Source organism: Heterodontus francisci, chromosome 1 (genome assembly GCF_036365525.1).
Source record: "Heterodontus francisci isolate sHetFra1 chromosome 1, sHetFra1.hap1, whole genome shotgun sequence".
NCBI lineage: Eukaryota > Metazoa > Chordata > Chondrichthyes > Heterodontiformes > Heterodontidae > Heterodontus > Heterodontus francisci.
Genome location: NC_090371.1, coordinates 44,982,923 through 45,007,128, shown reverse-complemented (window position 1 = coordinate 45,007,128; position 24,206 = coordinate 44,982,923). Strand labels below are relative to the sequence as shown.

Below are 24,206 nucleotides of genomic sequence, written 5' to 3'. Positions count from 1 at the left end.
CAGATGGGGGCTTGGTTTAGCATCTCATGCAAAAAAAAGGCACCTGCGAGAGTGCAGCACACCCTCTGAGTCGGAAAGTTGTGGGTTCAAGTCCCTCTCCAGAGACTTGAGAACAAAGTCTAGGCAGTGCAATACTGAAGGAGTGCTGCACTGTTGGAGGTGCTGTCGCACTAGACATTGACTTGCATCCAGTGACACTGTAACCTAGCCAATGGCTTCAAGAGTGGAAAAGAAGGGAGAAAAGAAAATTGTTAGATAAAATAAATCCTCCTTGCTGCTGAAAGGCTTTGATATCCTACACCGATCCTTACTGCGAGCCTGATGAGAGGCTTGGCAAGAGAATGGTTTAATGTGTGCCTGGGAAAGTGTTCTGTTGTCTTTAATAATTCCATCTGACAATATTTTGTGTTCCAGTTGCAGACAAAGGCAAACCAGAGTAAACAAAGCGCTGAGGATGCCGGTGAGTGAATCAATAGTAATTTGAGTACAGTGGCGGGAGGGGATGTGGGGACGACAATTACAATGTGAGTGTAACTCAACAATAAAGCCAGACATACCAAGTATCGCTAATTATAAATTATGTTCTTTGGACTAAATGTGTATATGTTTTTCTCTTGTCACTTCTAAAATAAATAAGTAAATAAACACAGCTCCTTACAATTAAATGGTTTGCATTCAGTGCTGCCTGTGCTTATTGTAAATCCTCCTCCTGATGTTTAATTGATGAGGAATAGGGGGATATGGAATGAGTGGGATGAGGATTGTGTGGAGCATAAACACCAGCATGGACTAGTTGGACCGAAGGGCCAGCTTCTATGCGATAAATTCTATATAATTACAGCATTGGTCAAGTAATTACAGTGGCTGGCAATTATGTATTGTTCAGGTCTGCTGAACAAATAGACTGTCTAACAGGACCAGTTTTGCTGACTGCTAAAGTGCTCCAGTGCCAATGGTTTCACTGAAGCTCAATAATGTTGTGTCGTCATGTATGGCCAAATTTCTTGCTCGCCTCCTGAAGGCATTGATTCCTTGTTGTGTGAAAGTTTCATCTTGCGTAAGTGGCGTGGTCATTCCGCATGTGTAATCCTAAACAGTGACTGTTATCACGGGGGCATCTCGGCCCCATCATGTTCTTACCCATACCCTGGTCAACTCTGCCCTCCCTAACTGATGCCAACCTCCGTATTTTTACCACTGCCCTGGTTGTGATTAGCTAACTCAGCACAGAGTGAGAACTGAGCCTTGCCCTGTCTTGTTCCGAAGGGCTCAGCTACTTTGGCTGGCTCAGGAGGGGCGTTGCCACAATATTATTTTATTTCTTTTATTTTTATTGCAGTATTTAGATAAGTCCTTCCTTTCTAGCTTTTAAAAAATATTTTCATCTCCGTTCTGCAGAGATGGTGAGTGGATTGCCTGCTTCTCTGCCCCTGCCGGCCCCTGTTGCTAGCTACAAGGTGGTAAAGGAGATTGCCCAAGTGCTTTATCAGGGAAGTGGAGTTGAAGCCGAAGATCTGCCAGGAATGGCAGGGCAGTCCACAACTGGTCCTATTTCTTATGTTCCTATGTTCTATTCGCCAAACTCAGGGCACCAATTACTGCTGGCAAGACCGCAGCCCCCTTAACAGTTTGGCACTACACAGGAGGCCTACAATTGGTGAGGATGGGAATCAGGTTCAGATGATTGCTCCACAGCCAGCTTACTCAATCTCACTAGATCTCGGCTTGTGTGGAAAGAATGACCACTCTGGGCAGCAGAAAGCAGCAGGACCTCTGTCTCCAAACGTCTGCTGTGTAGGTACTTGTTTTGGTATTTAAAAGGGAAGTGAGGATAATGCAGAGAACAAGTTGATGCAAATAGACAAGAAATGCACACAGAAATAGAAACTCCAATTGCTCCAGGACAGAGAGGGAGCAATGAGAAATGCAGTAATGGGCTGAATTTTACCAGCCCCTCAACGCCATGGGTCATGGTGGGTAGGCCCATAAATTGCTCACAGGAGCAGCCCCCCATGATGCCAGGAAGGCCCGGCCAGATATTAGCAGCAGCGGCAAGGCCTCAGTGCGCACCCCCCCCACCCCCCCACCCTGTTGCTTGGTGACGAAGCCTTCATTAAAATATTGAAATTAGATCAATTAAAATGCAAATGAACTTACCCGCTGCCACCGGCTGTCCCACGCCAATTTTACGGCTAACCGGCTGCAACTCGCCCAGCTTCGGAATTCCGTTGGAGTTCTGAGGCGAGGCTCTGATGTGGCGGGGGAGGAATCAGGGCAGGAGTGGTGGGGAAGCAGGAAAAATGCTTTTTATTGGCGATGGGGATGGTGGGAAGGGGTTGAAGGACAAATGTTAAGCGGTTTGGGGGTGTGGGGGGAGGTTCACGATGGCAGAATTTATTCAGGGTCGGATGCCCTAAAAAAGACATTGGGGGTGGGGGGTTGAAAGGGCCTCCAGGTTTCAATAAAATGTTATTAACAAATGTGCACAAATTCCCCTTTAAATATTACAATTTCATCTAAGGGCTTGAAGCCCTTTAAAAATGGCGCCAGCACCTGCGCAGTGGCGCCGGACGCTGTTGCTGGGGACGCAGTGGCCGCCCTCTCTACATCATCGAGGGCAGCCGCTTCGCCCCCTCCAATTAAATGAGCCCCCGCGCGTAATATCGCGGGGTCCATGCGGCGGCATTTCTGTGTCGGAAGGCCGCCGACTTCACAGCGCGCTGTAAAAGCCCTGGAAAAAGTTACACCTTGCTGAATGAAGCATAACTGGGTTTTTAACAGTGTACCAACTTCATAATGACTGCTAAACAGCCTCAATGGCCCTGAAAAACTAATTTTATATTTATGAAATGTCAAATTTCTGCGTAATGATTAAAAATGTCACATTTGTAAAACACAAAATTCATTTACAAGTCTGCTTATCTTTAATTTAACGTCAAACTCAATACAATCATACATTTATTTTGCTATCTGAAAATTTAAATTAAAAGTGAAGGATTTTAAGTGCTTTTAACTTCCTGCTTTGCTGTATGTGAATACTTCAATATAATTGGTTGCTTAACATCACTGTTGCTGTACACCAAGGCATTCCCTTGATTTGGCACCAGATTTAAACTGCCTTGAGGATAGGGGAAATTCCTGCCTTGCTTTGCCATTGACTGAAAAATCCAGGCCAGTGAGTCCAGTGGCAAGGCTGCAGATCAAATGGACTATTTCATCTTGAATGGTGTTGAGCTTCTTCAGTGTTGTCACAGCTGAATGCACCCAGGCGAGTGTTGAGTATTCCATCACACTTCTGTTTCTGATTCTGTTTTAAGGAAGATTTGGTTTGTTGGAATCCTTCCATCTATGAAAGATGATGGACATGCAGCAAACAATCCATTTAGGTGGGGTGTCTTCTCTTGGTGCACCTTTGCTAATGGCTGTGAAGGCCAATCCTTGAGAGGCAGGTTCTGCCACAAGCGTCACACATAAAGCTACCAAGTGACGTTGTGTGTTGTTTTTGACGTTGCTGCCCGTTGCTAAATTGCTGTAGGAAATAGTCATAGTGATAGTGGACACCAGTCCACAGGATGTGTCGCCATTTCCCTTTTTCGCCAGCTAGTGACTCCCAGGTTCGATAGTCGACATTAAAGGCCCTTATGTCATGCTTGCATGCATCCTTGAAGCAGAGCTTTGGGTGCCTCAGTGGTCATTTGGCCCCGGCCACCTCACCATACAGAAGGTCTTTGGGTATACAGCTGTCTTCCATCCTGCGGATGTGTCCGATCCACCGAAGCCACCTCAGTTTGATTAGTGCCAACACACTTGGGAGCTTTGCCTTTGACAGGACTGCAGCAAACAATGAAAGGAAGATTTCCAGAACTTGTAAATAGTATGTGACTGTTGGTCAAACACAAAATTGTACCATAGCCGATTTTTAAAACAAAAGCAATTGTGGGTAAGAAGCATAGCAGTAGATTTTTAAAAACCATAAAAGACTCTACTAGTACTGTAACAGCTTGAGGGTTCTAAGTCAGAAAGACAAAACCCTGAGGTACAGATAGGGGGCTGAAAATTAAGGACATAGATAGTAAGCACAAGTGTGGACTGCTTGTAGCTTTTTACTAAAATCAGAGCAAAGCTAACAATGTACACACATCATGTTTACTCTGTGACTTTGGGTGTGGGTATGATGTTAGATGAGCTGGCAAAGGGCAAATTTAGTTCACACGTTCAAGGTATCTCCATATTCATAAAGGGGCCTGGCAGCTATGATTCATTAGCCTGACCCTAAAAGATTGGAAAGCTGATGAAATAAATAACTAGAAACAGAATGGAAGAGAAATCTAATAAATGGCAGCTGGCTAACCTCAAACAACTTGACAAGGCCAAAGCCCACATGAAGTGGAATATCCAGACTTCCAAAAGTCTTTTGATGAAATACCACAATATACATTTTATTATAGGTGAAGCCATTTAGCAAATAGGTACCAAAAGTAAACTGGAAATGTGTATTAATAAACAAGGACAAAAGCAGTAGGGTAAGGGGGAACCTCGGTTAGGTATTGAGTCGGGCATCCCAGGGACATTTACTTGTACCTTTTCAACCTGGGACTCTTTCTGCAGGTTGATATGACTCGGCAGTCTATCTGCATATGTGGACAGTAAATTTCTCTTCATCCTGGAGGTGCTATCTCACAAATTTAAATCACAGCCTGAATCATTTGCTAAATGGCACCAAAATGGAGCAATGAATCACAAAGCAAACATTTATGTCCCCAGAGATGGCTTAATAGCGAACAGGAGTGGAAAGATGGTGATTTTCTCCCCCCAGCCCCTAATCAGTGTATACTCTGGTCAATGGTCCTGCTGAGATCAGCTAACTCATTACAGACTGGAGATTGACCCTGTGACCTTGCTCCTCTGTACGGCTCAGCTGAGCCCTCAGGGAGCTAGACTTTCTGTCTGAGTAATAATTTGAATTGGATGGATAATGTATTTGGGCTCTCTGCATATTAGCACATTCAAGTGAAGTTGTTTTTGTAACTGTTGAATGAGTCAGAATTGCTTGTTTATTGGCACTGTTTGTAGGAAAACTATTTTGTAGGACTCCCAACATCCATCTGACCAGAAGAAATGTTGCTTCCTTGCACTTTTTTTTTTTCAGGCCATTTCCTATCCTTTTCCATTTTGATCGTTATGATGAAAAGGTATAATTCTTGCTTTTCTGGAGACAAGCTATGAATAAAGGTCAAAAAACAAACACATTGGGCCCTAGTTTGCTTTCAAAATAACGGTGAGGCTTCTGGCACTAGCTGTTATTTATGTGAAAATGCTGCAGCAATTTCAAGCAAGGGCAGATATGCGGTTAAACATGAATATCCAAAGGCTGCTGTCTGAGATGTACCAATGTGTTGTTAGCTTCTTGCTGTCTGCCTCAGCGTTGAAGTGCATTGATCGGTGTGAAGTTGCTGTATTTGTGCAGTAGATACAAATTAAACTCACTACAGAAATTTAAAACTTGACCATTTCAGTCTAAGTGCCCTTTTAACAATGTGGTGAGTGTTAATTCCTACCAATCAATCCCTCTGGTACTGAAAATTAACTATTCTAAGTGTGGAGTGTCATTCTTTCAGGTTTTAATTATTGGAAATTTTAAAATTTAAAATTAACATTTTTGCTTTTCCTGTTTCTTTCTCTCTCTCAATCCATTATTTCTTTCCCTGTTTCTATTTCTCTTTCAGTACCTGATTTGATATTGAATTCACCCACTCTAATTAACATGTCCTTCTCAGTCCCTGCTCTGTTTATTTCACAATCCTTCAATCTGATTGGTTAAGAAATTACACGGTTGCTTTCCCTGTTCACTCAGGTCCCAGATGCCTTGCTTCCCTCGCTGTGACATTATTAACTCGCACTTCCACCAACCTAGTGGGCATTATTATATCATGATGATGAAACAAACGAGTCTAATTAACAGCCAGTGGCATTTGTTACCCTGCTACAGCAAATTCTGTCTCCCATGATCTCTTTAGCCTGCAGAGTGGGTAATGAAGAGGTGGACTTTGTTGACGTGTGTAAAATATTAGATGAGATAAATTCAAGTATTAAAGCAGGAAAGAGGCCAAGGGATCATACCCTGGATTTGAAGAATCCGGGCACCCTTTGCCTGGCAGAGACTTTTGCCCCTCACAAGGATGTGGCCATGACCCCATGCCAATTTTTCAGGGTCAGGATAACTTCAATTTATTAAAGTTACAATAAAAAGGTGAGCTTCCTAAACACTGCCAGAGGGTCTATCTGGAAGGGGCCCCAGGATTAGCTGCTGCAGGCTGCCTGCCTGTTTGGGAATAGTAATGGAAATTTTACAAAACAGGGGCCCAGTTGTATTTAGTGGATAACCCTGGAAGCATTACCACATGCTTTCTAGCCATTTAATTTTTAAATCCTTTGCCTGCCCTGTTAGAATAGGAAGCCTTTGCCCACCCCCCCCCCCCCCCCCCCCCCCCCCAGTGTTGCCATGATATAAGTGACAGAAAATACTTTGGCTGTTGTATTTCTGGTCGTTTGCTCAGCTCCAGAAAGAAATTCTCAGTTTTAGTGGGAGAAAACAGGGAGACTTTTCCAAGGGTGAGCTTCTCAAACACTGCTGCATGAAATGTTAATTCTGTCTCTCTGTCCACAGATGCTGCCTGACCTGCAGAGTGCTGCCAGCATTTTCTGTTTTGATTTCAGATTTCCAGCATCCTCTGTATTTTGCTTTTGTGTTTGAGACTATTCCAGTGTTTTGCTGGCCGGCCTCCCATCTCCTGCCCTCCATAAATTTGACCTCATCCAAAACTCTGCTGCTTGTATCCTATCTTGCACCAAGTCCCGTTCACCCATCACCCCTGTTTGCTCAACAACATTGTTTCCTGGTTCCTGAATGCTTCAATTTTAAAATACTCATCCTCGTGTTAAAGTATCTCCATGGCCTCGCTCCCCCTTATCTCTGTAACCTCCTCCAACCCTATAACTCTGTGAACTCTGCATTCTTCTAATTCTAAACTCTTGTGTATCCCCAGTTTTAATTGCTCCACCAGTGACAGCCATGCCTTCAGCTGCCAAGGGCCTAAGCTCTGGAATTCCCTCCCTAAACCTTTCTGCCACTCCACCTCTCTGACCTCCTTAAGACACTCCTTAAAACCTCCCTCTTTGATCAAATGTTTGATCACTTGTCCTATTCACTCTTTACATGGCTCTGTGTCCATTTTAGTCTGATAACATTCTTGTGAACTGCCTTGAGATGTTTTACTCCGTTGAAGGCACAAGTTGTTTTTGTTGTACAACAGTGTTACACCTGGGAGCGGACGTAACTTGAATGAAAATTTGAGACCTTGAATATAAATTTGTGAAAATTAAATTTATTTTGAATGTTTGAAAAAACACCCACAAAGCTTTTTTGGAAATAATCTGAATGTTAAGGAAACCGACGACAGGAGTGTTCAGCGATGGGAAGAGTTAGGGTACTAAAGGCTCAGTGGGGCCTTCCTCATCTGTGACTGCTCTTATGTTCTCGTGAGGGTGTTAGACTATTCAGATTTGAGGGTTAAGGCCCTCTTTAAAGTTTGGTTTAAATTTAAGCTCGCGACTCTACAATAGGACACCATCATGAAAAGTCTCTCTGTAAGCTCATTAAATAGACGTAAAAGATCAGAAATTAATAACCTGTGCATCACCAGTAGGTTTGCCAGCCTGGATTAATTCTACCTTGCATGCACCCAGTGGGTGTACTCATGAGAACTGCTTCAAATCTCTCTTTTTATACTCTTAAGGTCCCAGGTATGTGTGGTCACTGCATGCCTACCCATTACATGATTGTACCAAAAGAGTTCAAAACCGTTCCAAATATGAGGAAAATCACATCCAGACACATACCTTATCTAGAGTTCAGTTCATGAGCTGAATTCCTAACTAGCGAGCAAACATAAACAGGCCTCACAACTTGTACCAATTAACACATTAATTGGTGTTAATGCAATTAGAAGGTTAAAAGAGGTAACACTAGACAAACATCACTTTCCCATTCAGAATGTTACCAAAACAGTAGTGAACAAACTGAACTAGAATGTTGCTGTGTTTATTTAAACCACACCTGCGAAAAAGTAGAACAACTTTTTTTTTAAATGATACATTACATAGGCTATAATTGTTTTGAACTTTACACCACAGCAATCCTACATGTCTCCGCCAAATTTGCACTGTCTTTCTCTGGCATTAAGATGGTAAACTGTGTCCAACTTTCTCAGCGCTTCCCAGTCTCTGTTATATCAGGATGCTGTTCCATAGCATATGGCAGAGAGATCATTGATTGGCCTTACCATAATCAGTGTTACCATCCAGTTTTTATTTTTCCTCCTCTTCATCATGGGGCTTGCCTTATACTGATCACCTCTTCCACGTCATTAGTTTCATGGTCGCCAAGGTGACACAGCTGAGAGAATTCTTCCATCAATGCCCCATCTGGTGCTATTCTCAGCATCTCAATTGGTGCCACAGTTTTGTCACTATTCTTCTGCTCGCCATTTGAAAAAAGAACAGCTATTGTGAACCTACTCTCAATTGTTTGTTAACTGACAAGAGCCCCTTCGGCGCACAGGGTCTGAGCATTTCTTTTAACACAGTGGGGTGCAGTCAGATTTGCATTCCTGTCCATCTCTTCAAGGACTGCCACTCATTGAGTTAACAGGAGACTGCTTCATACAGCAGACAGGGATTTTAATCCTTTTTCCAGACATTAAAAAAACAGTGTCTAACCCACTGTAATATCTAGTGGCCTGGATTATAGGCTTAATCTCCTTAATGCTTCACCCTGACTGAGATTTTGAATCTTGTTTTCCACCTTTACAGATCGATTGTACCAGCAGAATGTTTCCATTCTGGAGAAGATCCAGGAAGAGTGGCAAATTGAGCACGTCAAGACCTGTGAGGTAGGTTTGGATGAACATACCAAGATAATATTGAATACCTCTCAATAACACGCAGATCAGTGCATCCACTAGAAATTCAATTCACCTGCCAACCTTTTGTGAAGTCGTTTTAAGTTAATCTAAACTCCGGGTTTAGATTGCTGTTGAACTTTACTGAATGCTGTTGCTGATTACAATGTGTGACAAGGTGAAAAGTTTATTTGACATTTCTTTATTTCAGCAATGAAGCTCAACTTCTTCTATTGCTTTTTAAAGGCATTGTGTGCCACTCATTCTGAAAGTACACTGAGTTTGTGATTTAAAAATGTGACATACTATTTTTAAAATGTCGAATTACGGGAAAGCCTCTTCCTCATTCATTGTGCAATGAGGAAATGTGTGTCTGCCTCAGGCTTCCCTACCTCTCTCTCTCTCTCTGTTCCTCTCCCTCTCTCTCTCTGTTCCTCTCGCTCTCTCTTTCTCTCTCTGTTCCCCTCTCTCTTTCTCTCTCTGTTCCCCTCTCTCTCTCGCTCTCCCCCCTCTCTCACTCTCTCTCTCTCTCTCTCTCTCGCTCGCTCTTCCCCCTTCAGTGTACCTGCTGGGACATATCAAGAACATAGTACACAGCAATTGTGTAGGGCTGGGCGGACACCAAGGGGCAAGGACAGATTGAACAGTAAGTACAAGTGACCACACTCCAGCTGAGAGGTGCATGGGCAGCTGGGTAGGCAGACAAGTGACTCCAGAAATCTCTGGTTTCGTGAAGTATAGTTTGTGTTGGAATCGCAGCCAAGACTTGCACTGACTCCATGTTGTCTTTTGCACTTGATGCTGGGACTGTTGGCCCCAATCAAGGTAAGCAATTTGCCGTGCACAAGCCCTAATGCAGCCTATCCTCCCACCCTCACTCGGCTCAACACCTCTATGAGATCCATCTCCACCCATACCCTTGAACACTTAAAGCAAATCAAGGAAATGCTGAAAACCCTCAGCAGACCAGTTAGTATCTGTGGAGTGAACAAATGAATTAACACTTGAGGTGTAGACTCCTTCAAAACCTTTTGACAATGCTTTTGGTCGACCACCACCGCTCTCCTTTCTCTCTCAAGTATAACATGCGAAATTCCCTGTAAGATGTGCACAGCCCCGAAGCAACCCAGAAGGTACTGCGCAGGCTGGCCATGCAAAACATTTAAAGGTACCACGCATTCAAATGAAAAGGCCACACAGAATGAAAAAAATTTAGAGGGGTCATTGATAAAGTAGAGCTGCAACACCTAAACATGCCATCCAGTCCAGCTCATCTGTCAATGTTTATCCTCCATGTAAGTAATCGTCTTAATCCTATGTTCCCACCCTGTGGCCATTTCTCTTCATTAACTTGCTCTGTTTAACTTAGAAAGTGGGACTGGTCAGATGGAGAGTAAAGAAAGAGTTTCCATTTTATATAGTGCCTTTCACAATCTTAGCATGTTCCAAAATGCTTTCCAGCCAATGAAGTACATTTGAAGTGTAGTCACTGTTGTACTGCAGGAAACGCAACAACCAATTAGTGCATAGATGGCTGCCACCGATTAGATAGATGACCAAATCAGTTGCTGCTTTAGTAATGTTGATTGAGGGATAAATATTGGCCAGGAAGAGCTCCCCTGCTTTTCTTCAAAGTAGACCGGTAAGATCTTTTATATCCTTCAGAGAGGGCAGATGGGACCTTGTTTAATGTCTCATCTGAAAGGCAGCACCTCTGACATTGAAGCATTCCTATCATATCCACCTATAATCTGCATTGTTCTAATGAAAAAAGCCCCAGTTTTTCAAGTCAGTCTTTGTACTGACAGTTTCTCATTCCAGGCAGCATTCTAGTGAATCTGACCTATTTATTGCCTCAACATTCTTCCGATACTGTGGAGCCCACAACTGCAGACAGTTCTCCAACTGTAGTCTTACCAAGATCTTTATACATGTTGGAATGTTCTGTTATGTTAAAGGAATTGTACGAATATAAGTTGTTATTGATTATGAATACGATAGTGGTTAAAGATCAGGGCTGTAGTAACATTCGTCGTAGTGGTGCTGAGGACAGTGGGCGGTTACAAACTCAACAGTGACACCAGGAGGCTCTCGGTGGAACTGAAGGTATTTGTAAAGTAGCAGAATGAAAAGAAAAAACTGCAAATGGTGGAAATATCAGAAATGCTCACAGATGCTCTGTTTGATTTCTGCCAGGATCACTTTGCTCCAAATCTCAGTACAGCCTTGGTCCAAACATGGGCAAGAGAGCTGAATTCAAGAGGTGAGGTGAGAGTGTGGGGATGTTCACTGATCACTGCACAGTGTTCAGGACAGTTCACAGCTCCTCAGATTCTGAAGCAGCCCATGCCAGCTTGCAACAGGACCTGGACAACATTCAGGCTTGGGCTGCAAAGTGACAAGTAACATTTGCACCACACAAGTGCCAAGCAATGAGCATCTCCAATAAGAGAGAATCTAAACATCACCCCTTGACATTCAGTGATATTACCATCGCTGAATCCCCCATCATCAATGTTCTGGGGGGTCACCAGTGACCTGAAACTTAAAAACTGTGCCTACAAGAGCAGGTCAGGGGCTGGGAATTCTGCAGCGGGTAACTCATCTCTTGACTCCCCAAAGCCTGTCCACTATCAAGAAGGCACGTCATATAAATATCCTGTAGATAGTGTAATGCAAACAGTGGGTTATTTTGTGTGTAATGTACAACAATTTGTAAATTATCCAATGTGTAACATGCTATCTGTGTGTTGTCCTCTCATGATTCTTTTAACAATCATTGCTTTAGTAATGTTTTATAGGTAGCTTGGGTTAACTCCTGAAATCTGGAGGACATTTTTTTTTTATTTGTTCGTGGGATGTGATCATCGTTGGCTGGGCAAGCAAAAGCTGCCTTCTTGAACCGCTGCAGTCCTTGGGGTGTAGGTACACCCACAGTGCTGTTTGGAAGGGAGTTCCAGAATTTTGTCCCAGCAACAGCGAAGGAATGGCAATATAGTTCCAAGTCAGGATGGTGTGTGACTTGGAGAGGAACTTGCAAGTAGTGGTGTTCCCATGCATCTGCTGCCCTTATCCTGCTAGATAGTAGAGGTCGCAGAGCCTTGGTGAGTTGCTGCAGTGCATCTTGTAGATGGTACACACTGCTGCCACTTTGCGTCAGTGGTGAAGGGAGTGAATGTTGAAGGTGGTGGGTAGGGTGCCAATCAAACGGGTTGCTTTGTCCTGGATGGTGTCAAGCTTCTTGAGTGTTGTTGGAGCTGCACCCATCCAGGCAAGTGGAGAGTATTCCATCACACTCCAAACTAATGGATGGTGGACAGGCATTGGGGAGACAGGAGGTGAGTTACTCATCACAGAATACTCAGCCTCTAGCCTGTTCTTGTAGCCACGGCATTTATGTGGCTGGTCCAGTTCAGTTTCTGGTTAATGGTAACCCCCATGATGTTGATAATGGGAGATTCAGCGATGGTAATGCTATTAAACATCAAGGAGAGATGATTAGATTCTCTCTTGTTTGAGATGGTCATTGCCTGGCACTTGTGTGGTGCGAATGTAACTTGTCACTTATCAGCCCAAACCCTGGATATTGTCCAGGTCTTGCTGCATTTCTACATGGACTGCTTCAGTATCTGAGGAGTCACGAATGGTGCTGAGCATTGTGCAATCATCAGCGAACATCCCCACTTCTGACCTTATGATGGAGGGAAGGTCACTGATGAAGCAGCTGAAGATGGTTGGGCCTAGGACACTACCCTGAGGTACTTCTGCAGTGATGTCCTGGGACTGAGATGATTGACCTCCAACAACCACAACCATCTTCCTTTGTGCTAGGTATGACTTCAACCAGTGGAGAGTTTTTCCCCTGATTTCCAATGACTCCAGTTTGCTAGGGCTCCTTGATGCCATACTGGGTCAAATGTTGCCTTGATGTCAAGGGCATTCACTCTCACCTCACCTCTGGAGTTCAGCTCTTTCGTCCATGTTTGAACCAAGGCTGTAATGAGGTCAGGAGCTGAGTGGCCCTGGTGAAATTCAAACTGAGCGTCACTGAGAAGGTTATTGTTGAGTAAGTGCCGCTTGATAGCACTGTAGATGACAATTTCCCTCATTTTGCTGATGATCAAGAGTAGATTGATAGGCGGTAATTGGCCGGGTCGGATTTGTCCTTTTTGTGCTGTTATGGAAATGATTCTTTTTTTTTCTTAAAATATTTTTTGAGGAATTCATAGTCAAACTGAATAAATGTTGGACCAGTTTTTTTTCAAGTGGGCACTGAAAGAACTAGTTGCCAACCATGTACTGGTTGTCACATGACTCAAGTTAAAAATAGAACAGAAACCCTGGTAATGGGGAAAATGTGGACAGAGAAGTCAGCGCCCCTTATTTGGAAAAGCCCAGCAGCAGCAGCGCGCACCTGAGAGAGCAGAAAACTTTTAGGTTTTTGGTTGTAGCAGTCAGTGTGCGTTTTACCTTCTGGAATGAGTGGCTGATAAAGTTAGCCTGAAGAAGAAGTGAAGGAAAGAGAGAAGTTCGCTTTCCTGCATCTCTAAAAGACACTGAGAAGTCCAGTGTGTCAATTCACCTCGTCTCCTGTCTTTGAAGAAAGCCTGCTAAAAAATCATTCTAATGCCGCCTGAAAAGAACTGTTCTAAAAGATCATAGTGACCTGTCTATCAGTACTCGGAGGTTAGACTGTATGCCAGTTTTGGAACAACATATCTCGTCTGCTGTTTTCTTCCAAAATGAGCAAGAAATCAGCTCAAGTGCTTTTTTTTGTCTGTTACAGAGCTCTGAATTTTAAAAATCACTTTTATTTTTCCGGTTAACCTGTGTGTGTATGTGTGAGTGTGACGGATTAAGGTAAAAAGGGAACTTCAAAATTTCAAATCTGTGTGTTTATGCTTTACTTCATTACGAGTTAAGACTTGTTCTATAATAAACTGATAATTTGTTGTTCATTTAAGAAACCTGGTTAGTATGTTCTACTCTGGGGAAAAATAGAGTATGTGATTGACTGACTGTATCAGTAAGTGGGAAATTTTTAAATATATTGTCATGCAAGCCCCCACCTGCCAAGAATGGGACACATTAATTTTGCCACATGGGGACATTAAACCTCAAAATGTTGCTGGGAAGAAGAGAAGGCTTGTTACAAGGAATTTCCAGGCCCCTGGCCAGAAAGACATTTTTGCATACTAGCAGACTGTTTTGGAACAAAGGAGCTATCCCTGGCTCCCAATATACAGAACAGACATGGTCAGACCAGTTTAGTCACATGACTAACTGGCTGTGCAGAGTTTGAGCTGAGAGTTTTAAATTGGAAAGTGTTTGAAGACAGAAAGCTCTTTGCTCCTGGATAGAAAAGATCTCTACTGGCTGGCTCGCGCAGCTTCTCCTGTCTGCTCCCATCTCTTTCTCACCAGCTTCGGAATCCATTGACGACACATGAACCCAAGACAGAAAAGTCTCCGACAGTGAACAAGGCCCCAACGAAAAGCAAGATCTACCTACAAACAAGGACTATACAGTGAGCTCAAAGCACAGTAACAAAAAACCCTGTTCAGATATTGCCTCAAACTTTTCCACTTATTTTTTTCTTCTCTTTTCTGTCCCTATCTGCATGTGTGTATTGCGTATGCATGCTAGGATGGGCATGTCGTGTATCCGTAGGCGTTAACCGAATCACAGTTTAAGTTTGAATAAATTTCACTTCTTTAAACCTAAGAAAGCCTGTTTGTGCTCATTTCTTTACCTTATAATTAGAAAGCGGTGAACAAGGATTCACCAAGGGGGAGCTAAAAACACAGTGTGTTTAAAATTAAACCCTGTTACAGTAAGACCAGGTGAAGGCTGAGAAGGACACCTAGACACCTTTCTCACCTGGTCTTAACAATTTGTTGTGACCTGTGGAGAAGTGGGACTAGATAACAGTGCACAGGACATACCAGGGCAATTTTCCACATTACCGGGCAGATGCCAGTGTGTAGCTATACTGGAACAGTTTGGCTAGGGGTGCAGCTGGTTCTGGAGCACAAGTCTTCAGTACTATTGCCGGAATGTGTCAGGCCCCATAGCCTCTGCAATATCCAGTGCCTTCAGCCATTTCTTGATTTCACATGGAGTGAATCGGATTGATTGAAGCCTGGCATCTGTGATGCTGGGGACCTCAGGAGGAAGTCGAGATGAATCATCCACTGGGCACTTCTGGCTAAAGATTGTGGCAAATGCTTCAGCCTTGTCTTCTACACTGATGTGCTGGGCTCCCCCATCGTTGAGGATGGGGATATTTGTGGAGCCTCCTCCTGTTAGTTGTTTAATTGTCCACCACCATTCATGTCCAGTTGTGGGATTGCTTAGCTCTGCCTATTGCATGCTGCTTATGCAGTTTGGCATGTAAGTAGTCCTGTGTTGTAGCTTGACCAGGTTGACAACTCATTTTGAGGTATGCCTGGTGCTGCACCTGACATGCTCTCCTGCATTCTTTAGTGAACCAATGTTGGTCCCCTGGCTCGATGGTAATGGTAGAGTGGGGGATATATCAGGCTATGAGATTGTGGTTGAATACAATTATGCTGCTGGAAAGATAGAGACCTGTAATATTTTTTTTTCAAAAAATCAATTTATTCTAATTGCAGTTCCTTGAGAAGCAGGACTGCGAGCGAATACACAGCATTCGTAATACTATGTGGGTGCATGCCAATCAGCTCTCCCAGGAGTGTGTGACCAGTGATGAGGTAAGAAGTTATTGCTTTCTCACCCATTTCAGATTAATGCTTCACTCTTTACTTTTTCTATCCTTAAGCCAATTTTTTAATCCAATTGGACACTGATCCTCCCATTCCATGAGCCTCAGTTTTGTTAACCAGCCTTTTATGTGGTATTTTGTCTAATGCTTTCTTCAAATTCATATAGACAACATCCACCGCATGCCCTTCATCAAACTTCTCTGTTACTTTATCAAAAAATTCACTTCGTTTAGATCCTTCCCCACATGTGATGCCTACCTTAATGAAAAGACAGACAGTTGACCTCCTCCTTCAAAAGCAGCATTGCTATAAACTTCGCAGCAGATTTGCATTCACGCTACAAGGTCCTTGGTTGCAGGGGCAGGAGGGCATGTAAAGGATCAGAACGAATCTTATATGGGACAATAAATGGTGTGCCAACAAGATGATTACATTGGCGTGATTTCAGCTGGAATATAGACCAGTCTGCTTTTTCTTTCGATAGCAGTATGGGAATATGATAAGTGGTTATAATGGAAACGTGGTTTGAAAATGGTGAGGATTAGGCACTTAATATACAAGGATATAAAGTGTTCAGAAAAGATAGAGAAGAAAAAAAGGGAGGTGGGGTGGCAGTACTGTTAAGGGAAGACATTGTAATGTTGGAAAGAGGGGTTGTCCTTGACAGGGCAAGGAAAGAATCCATTTGATTAGAGTTGAGAAGCAAAAAGGGTATAATCACACTACTGGGGGTATTTTATAGGCTTCAAAATAGTGAGAAAGAGATAGAGGAGCAAATCTGCAAAGAAATCACAGAGATGTGCAAGAACTATAGAGTGGTGGTGATATTGGGGGACTTTAATAACTAATGAGTACTTTGTATCTGTGTTTACTAAGGAAAAGGAATCTGACAAAATATCAATAGAAGAGAGAGTAAAGGCAATGGATAGGGTAAAAATAGAGAGTGAGGAGGTACTGGAAAGGCTGACTCTGCTTAGGGTAGATAAGTCACCTGGTCCGGATAGCTTGCATCCCAGGTTGCTGAAGGGAGTGGGGATGGAGGTAGTGGAAGGGCTTGCCATAATCTTCCAATCTTCCCTGGGGGAGGTGCCAGAGGATTGGAGAGTGGCAAATGTGATGCCCTTGTTCAAGAAAGGGTGTAAGGACAGCCCTAGCAACTACAGGCCAGTTAGTTTAACATCAGTGGTAGATAAGGTTTTAGAAACAATAATCAGGGGAAAAAAATCAACAGGCACTTGGAGAGGTTTGAGTTAATTAAGGATAGCCAGCACAGATTTGTAAAAGGCAGATCCTGCTTGACTAATCAAATTGAATTTTTCAATGAAGTAACAGAGAAGGTTGATGATGGGAATGCAGTGGATGTTGTTTATATGAATTTTAAGAAAGCGTTTAATAAAGTATCACCTAAAAGGTTAGTTAACAAAATTGAGGCTCAACGAATAGGATGGTCAGTGTCTAATTGGATAAAAGAATTAGCTTAAGGACAGTAAACAGCGAGTCACAGTAAATGGTTGTTTTTCAGACTGGAGAATGGTAGACAGTGGTGTCCCCCAAGGCTCAGTGCTGGGGCCACTGCTTTTTTTGTTATAGGTAAATGACTTGGATCTTGGAATACAGAGTAGAATTTCAAAATTTTCCAATGATACCAAACTTGGAGGGGTGGCAAATAGTGAGGATGATATGAACTGCTTGCAACAGGACATAGATAGGCAAGCAGAATGGGCAGATGGAATTCAATACAGAGAAGTGTGAGGCACTCATTTTGGCAGAAGGGATAGGATGAGGCAATATAGACTTAATGGCACAGTTCTAAAGAGTGTGCAGGAGCAGAGGGACCAGGGGGTGTATGTGCATCAATTTTTGAAGGTGGCAAGACATACTGAGAGAGTGGTTAGCAAAGCATATGGGATGTTGGGCTGAATAAATAAATGCATAGAGTACAAAAGCAGGGAAATTATGCTGAACCTTTATAAAGCTCTGGTTTGGCCCCAACCAGAGTATTGCTTCCAGTTCTGGTCACCACACTTTAGGAAGGATGTGAGGGTCCTTGAGAGGGTTGAGAGGAGATTGACCAGAATGGTTCCAGGGATGGGGGATTTTAGCTACAAGGTGAGAGGTTAGTTTGGAAAAGCTGGGGTTGTTCTGCCTGGAACAAAGGAGATTCAGGGGAGATGTGATAGAGGTGTAAAACATTATGACAAGCTTAGATAAGTTAGACAAGGGAAAACTGTTCCCATTAACTGATGGTACAAAGACTGCTGGATAATGATTGAAGGTTTTGGGCAAGAAATGCAGGAGGAATGTGAGGAAGAACTTTTTTATATAATGATAATGAGCTGCAACTTGCTGCCCATTAGGGTGGAGGGAATGGAGACAATCAATGGTAACAAAAGGCAATTAGGAACTAGCAGGAAATACATTTGCAGGGATATAGGGATCGATGGGGGGAGTGGGATTGACTGGATTGCTCCGAGCTGGCATGGACTAGGTGGGCTGAATGGCCTCCTTCTATGCCGTATTTGACTCTATGACTCCTTCATCTTTCTTTTTGCTTCATCTTCAGATGTATGAAGAAATACGGAAGGTTCTGGAACTATGCAACATACAGAAAGACCTTGAATTCTTCATAGACTTGAAAAGGACTGGTGACACCCCACCAGGTAAAGCTGTCTCCTCTAGTGGTACTACTCATACTGGATACTGTGCATTCCTGTTAGACTTTGTGAAAGACTATTTTGCACACTTAAGGTTTAGCTTTGTGTAAAGAGGTCAAATACTGAGCCTCCCCCAATCCAGTTGGACCAAGGTGAATCACAGAACCTTTTATAATTTTTTTGGTCACATTCAGATATTCATGAATCACCTTGGCTATGGATGGGATTGTCCATTTCAAATAAAGGTGAAAACTGTCTGAGTGGATAACTTGTTTCCTGCGATCGACTGAATTAGCTTCCAATCCTGAATTTGAGGTGAATCAGCTGATCTCAGCCAGAGCATTGGCGGGGTGAGGGTGGGGAGGGAGCTGCAGTTGCTGCAATTTGCCTCTGTATCCCTGGGTTAGGGAGGGGGGAAATGGGCCATGATTCCGACTACTGATCCCTATCCAGTGGCCACTTCTGTAATTGCACATATGCATATGTTACATGAGGACAGGATTGGGCTTGATGTGATGCCTGCCAAGGTGCCCGTGGAACCATAGTGCAACGAGAGTAAGCACCATCAGGAGAAAAGGGCTAAAAATTGGGTGGTTGGGCAAATAGGCATTCGAGTTTATTTTGTATTAGATTCCATAGCACATATGTAGCAAATGGACCTACTAGAACAAAGAACAAAGACAATTACAGCACAGGAACAGGCCCTTCGGCCCTCCAAGCCTGCGCCGATCCAGATCCTCTATCTAAACATGCCGCCTATTTTCTAAGGGTCTGTATCTCTTTGCTTCCTGCCCATTCACGTATCTGTCTAGATACATCTTAAAAGACGCTATCATGCCCGCATCTACCACCTCTGCTGGCAACGCGTTCCAGGCACCCACCACCCTCTGCGTAAAGAACTTTCCACGCATATCCCCCCTAAACTTTTCCCCTCTCACTTTGAACTCGTGACCCCTAGTAATTGAATCCCCCACTCTGGGGGAAAAAGCTTCTTGCTATCCACCCTGTCTATACCTCTCATGATTTTGTACACCTCAATCAGGTCCCCCCTCAACCTCCGTCTTTCTAATGAAAATAATCCTAATCTACTCAACCTCTCTTCATAGCTAGCGCCCTCCATACCAGGCAACATCCTGGTGAACCTCCTCTGCACCCTCTCTAAAACATCTACATCCTTTTGGTAATGTGGCGACCAGAATTGCACGCAGTATTCCAAATGTGGCCGAACCAAAGTCTTATACAACTGTAACATGACCTGCCAACCCTTGTACTCAATACCCCGTCCAATGAAGGAAAGCATGCCGTATGCCTTCTTGACCACTCTATTGACCTGCGTTGCCACCTTCAGGGAACAATGGACCTGAACACCCAAATCTCTCTGTACATCAATTTTCCCCAGGACTTTTCCATTTACTGTATAGTTCACTCTTGAATTGGATCTTCCAAAATGCATCACCTCGCATTTGCCCTGATTGAACTCCATCTGCCATTTCTCTGCCCAACTCTCCAATCTATCTATATTCTGCTATATTCTCTGACAGTCCCCTTCACTATCTGCTACTCCACCAATCTTAGTGTCGTCTGCAAAATTGCTAATCAGATCACCTATACTTTCCTCCAAATCATTTATGTATATCACAAACAACAGTGGTCCCAGCACGGATCCCTGTGGAACACCACTGGTCACACGTCTCCATTTTGAGAAACTCCCTTCCACTGCTACTCTCTGTCTCCTGTTGCCCAGCCAATTCTTTATCCATCTAGCTAGTACACCCTGGACCCCATGCGACTTCACTTTCTCCATCAGCCTACCATGGGGAACCTTATCAAACGCCTTACTGAAGTCCATGTATATGACATCTACAGCCCTTCCCTCATCAATCAACTTTGTCACTTCCTCAAAGAATTCTATTAAGTTGGTAAGACATGACCTTCCCTGCACAAAACCATGTTGCCTATCACTGATAAGCCCATTTTCTTCCAAATGGGAATAGATCCTATCCCTCAGTATCTTCTCCAGCAGCTTCCCTACCACTGACGTCAGGCTCACCGGTCTATAATTACCTGGATTATCCCTGCTACCCTTCTTAAACAAGGGGACAACATTAGCAATTCTCCAGTCCTCCGGGACCTCACCCGTGTTTAAGGATGCTGCAAAGATATCTGTTAAGGCCCCAACTATTTCCTCTCTCGCTTCCCTCAGTAACCTGGGATAGATCCCATCCGGACCTGGGGACTTGTCCACCTTAATGCCTTTTAGAATACCCAACACTTCCTCCCTCCTTATGCCGACTTGACCTAGAGTAATCAAACATCTGTCCCTAACCTCAACATCCGTCATGTCCCTCTCCTCGGTGAATACTGATGCAAAGTACTCGTTTAGTACCCGTTTTCTCTGACTCCACGCATAACTTTCCTCCTTTGTCCTTGAGTGGGCCAATCCTTTCTCTAGTTACCCTCTTGCTCCTTATATATGAATAAAAGGCTTTGGGATTTTCCTTAACCCTGTTTGCTAAAGATATTTCATGACCCCTTTTAGCCCTCTTAATTCCTCGTTTCAAATTGGTCCTACATTCCCGATATTCTTTCAAAGCTTCGTCTTTCATCAGCCGCCTAGACCTTATGTATGCTTCCTTTTTCCTCTTAGCTAGTCTCACAATTTCACCTGTCATCCATGGTTCCCTAATCTTGCCATTTCTATCCCTCATTTTCACAGGAACATGTCTCTCCTGCACGCTAATCAACCTCTCTTTAAAAGCCTCCCACATATTAAATGTGGATTTACCTTCAAACAGCTGCTCCCAATCTGCATTCCCCAGCTCCTGCCGAATTTTGGTATAGTTGACCTTCCCCCAATTTAGCACTCTTCCTTTAGGACCACTCTCGTCTTTGTCCATGAGTATTCTAAAACCTACGGAATTGTGATCACTATTCCCAAAGTAGTCCCCTACTGAAACTTCAACCACCTGGCCGGGCTCATTCCCCAACACCAGGTCCAGTATGGCCCCTTCCCGAGTTGGACTATTTACATACTGCTCTAGAAAACCCTCCTGGATGCTCCTTACAAATTCTGCTCCACCTAGACCTCTAACACTAAGTGAATCCCAGTCAATGTTGGGAAAATTAAAATCTCCTATCACTACCACCCTGTTGCTCCTACATCTTTCCATAATCTGTTTACATATTTGTACCTCTATCTCAAGCTCGCTGTTGGGAGGCCTGTAGTACAGCCCCAACATTGTTACCGCACCCTTCCTATTTCTGAGTTCTGCCCATATTGCCTCACTGCTCGAGTCCTCCATCGTGCCCTCCTTCAGCACAGCTGTGATATCCTCTTTGACCAGTAATGCAACTCCTCCACCCCTTTTACCTCCCTCTCTATCCCGCCTGAAGCATCGATATCCTGGGATATTTAGTTGCCAATCATGCCCTTCCCTCAACCAAGTCTCAGTAATAGCAATAACATCATACTCCCAGGTACTAATCCAAGCCCTAAGTTCATCTGCCTTACCAACTACACTTCTTGCATTAAAACAAATGCACCTCAGACCACCAGTCCCAATGCGTTCATCATCTGCTCCCTGTCTACTCTTTCCCTTAGTCACGCTGACTTCATTATCTCGTTCCTTACAGGCTTTAGTTACTATCTCCTTACTGTCCACTGACCTCCTCATTTGGTTCCCATCCCCCTGCCACATTAGTTTAAACCCTCCCCAACAGCATTAGCAAAAGCACCCCCAAGGACATTGGTTCCAGTCCGGCCCAGGTGAAGACCATCCAATTTGTAATAGTCCCACCTCCCCCAGAACCGGTCCCAATGTCCCAAAAATCTGAACCCCTCCCTCCTGCACCATCTCTCAAGCCACGCATTCATCCTGACTATTCTTTCATTTCTACTCTGACTATCACGTGGCACTGGTAGCAATCCTGAGATTACTACCTCTGAGGTCCTACTTTTTAACTTGGCTCCTAACTCCCTAAATTCTGCTTGTAGGACCTCATCCCGTTTTTTACCTATATCATTGGTGCCTATGCGCACAACAACAACTGGCTGTTCACCCTCCCCCTTCAGAATGTTCTGCAGCCGATCTGAGATATCCCTGACCCATGCACCTGGGAGGCAACATACCATTCGGGAGTCTCGTTTTCGACCACAGAACCGCCTATCTACTCCCCTTACAATCGAATCCCCGATGACTATAGCCCTTCCACTCTTTTTCCCGCCCTTCTGAACAGCAGAGCCAGCCATGGTGCCATGAACCTGGCTACTGCTGCCTTCCCCTGGTGAGCCATCTCCCTCAACAGTATCCAAAACGGTATACTTGTTTTGGAGGGAGATGACCGCAGGGGACACCTGCGCGGCCTTCCTGCTCTTTCTCTGCCTTTTGGTCACCCATTCCCTTTCTCCCTCAGCAATCCTAAACTGCGGTTTGACCAATTCGCTAAACGTGCTATCCACGACCTCCTCAGCATCGCGGATGCTCCAAAGTGAGTCCATCCGCAGCTCGAGAGCCGTCATGCGGTCTAACAAGAGCTGCAGCTGGACACACTTACAGCACGTGAAGGAGTCAGGGACATCAGCCATGTCCCTGAGCTCCCACATTGAGCAAGAGGAGCATAACACGGGTCTGAGATCTCCTGCCATTTTTAATCTTAAGCTTAACTTAGTCTTAACTTAGATAAATGAAAAAGGAACGAAAAGTTTTTACCAATCACACGAAAAAAAAATAACTAGAAAAAGCCTTACCTTATCTACACACCACCGAGTCCTTTTTTTTTGGTTAGAGGAGGAGGGCGGGTGGGAGACACTATAGGTGTCGTGTCTCGGGTTCAGCCGCTGCCCAAATATATAGGACTCACTTCCCCAGCTGCCACCTCGCTCTCCCTGTCGCCGCTGCAAAAAGAAACTGCCAAAACAAAAAGGTAAGTTTATATAAGTTGTAAACTCACTTACCCAGCTGCCACCTCGCTCTCCCTGTTGCCGCTGCAAAAAGGTGTTTGGATGCAGGCTCCAGGTCTCTGCTCTAAGCAGTGCATCCTCCACAGACAGGGAGGGAAAAGTGGAGATCCACCCTATCGTCTGGTCTCACTCAGTAAGTGTAAATTGACAGAAGCCTGGAAGCAGGTCTGTGAGCAAACACCTCTGCACCCCGATGGGGAAAGAAAAGAGGGGTTTTTTGGATTATAATGATGAGCTGTGTTTTATTCCATTTGTTTTATTCAGCCTCCATCCCATATGAGAATTACTACACCGGGCAGAGAGGGCTGCCTCAGAACCGGCTTCCTGCAACCCCAAGGTGAGAGCTATAAATAACAAGTACAGAAAAGGGGTTCACACATCAGCAATGTTCATTTCCTCTGATTAGGTTCCTTCAGTCTGTTCCAGTGTCTATGTCCCATAAAATCAGACTCTTTCGCACCATAGGAACATAGGGAGCAGGATTAGGCCATTCAGCACGATCATGGATGATCATCCACTTCAATGCCTTTTTCCCACACTATTCCCAGATGAGTGGCGCAGTGGTTAGCACCGTAGCCTCACAGCTCCAGTGACCCGGGTTCAGTTCTGGGTACTGCCTGTGCGGAATTTGCGAGTTCTCCCTGTGACCGCGTGGGTTTCCGCCGGGTGCTCCGGTTTCATTCCACAGCCAAAGACTTGCAGGTTGATAGGTAAATTGGCCATTGTAAATTTCCCCTAGTGTGGGTAGGTGGTAGGAGAAAGGTGGGGATGTGGTAGGGAATATGGGGTTAATGTAGGATTAGTATAAATGGGTGGTTGTTGGTCGGCACAGACTCGGTGGGCCGAAGAGCCTGTTTCAGTGCTGTATCTCTAAATAAATAAATCC

General features: G+C 44.1%; 1 protein-coding gene across 2 annotated transcripts in view; it reads left to right on the top strand.

Moving 5' to 3' along the window:
* Positions 1-24,206, top strand: part of pstpip2 (proline-serine-threonine phosphatase interacting protein 2) — a 172,533-nt gene that overhangs the window by 123,664 nt on the left and 24,663 nt on the right. For both annotated transcript variants that reach the window (XM_068029907.1, XM_068029917.1), the window contains exons 8-12: positions 415-460; positions 8,872-8,951; positions 15,596-15,694; positions 18,270-18,366; positions 23,585-23,657. In XM_068029907.1, the coding sequence (XP_067886008.1) occupies positions 415-460; positions 8,872-8,951; positions 15,596-15,694; positions 18,270-18,366; positions 23,585-23,657 (395 nt within the window). The remainder of the gene's footprint in view (positions 1-414; positions 461-8,871; positions 8,952-15,595; positions 15,695-18,269; positions 18,367-23,584; positions 23,658-24,206) is intronic.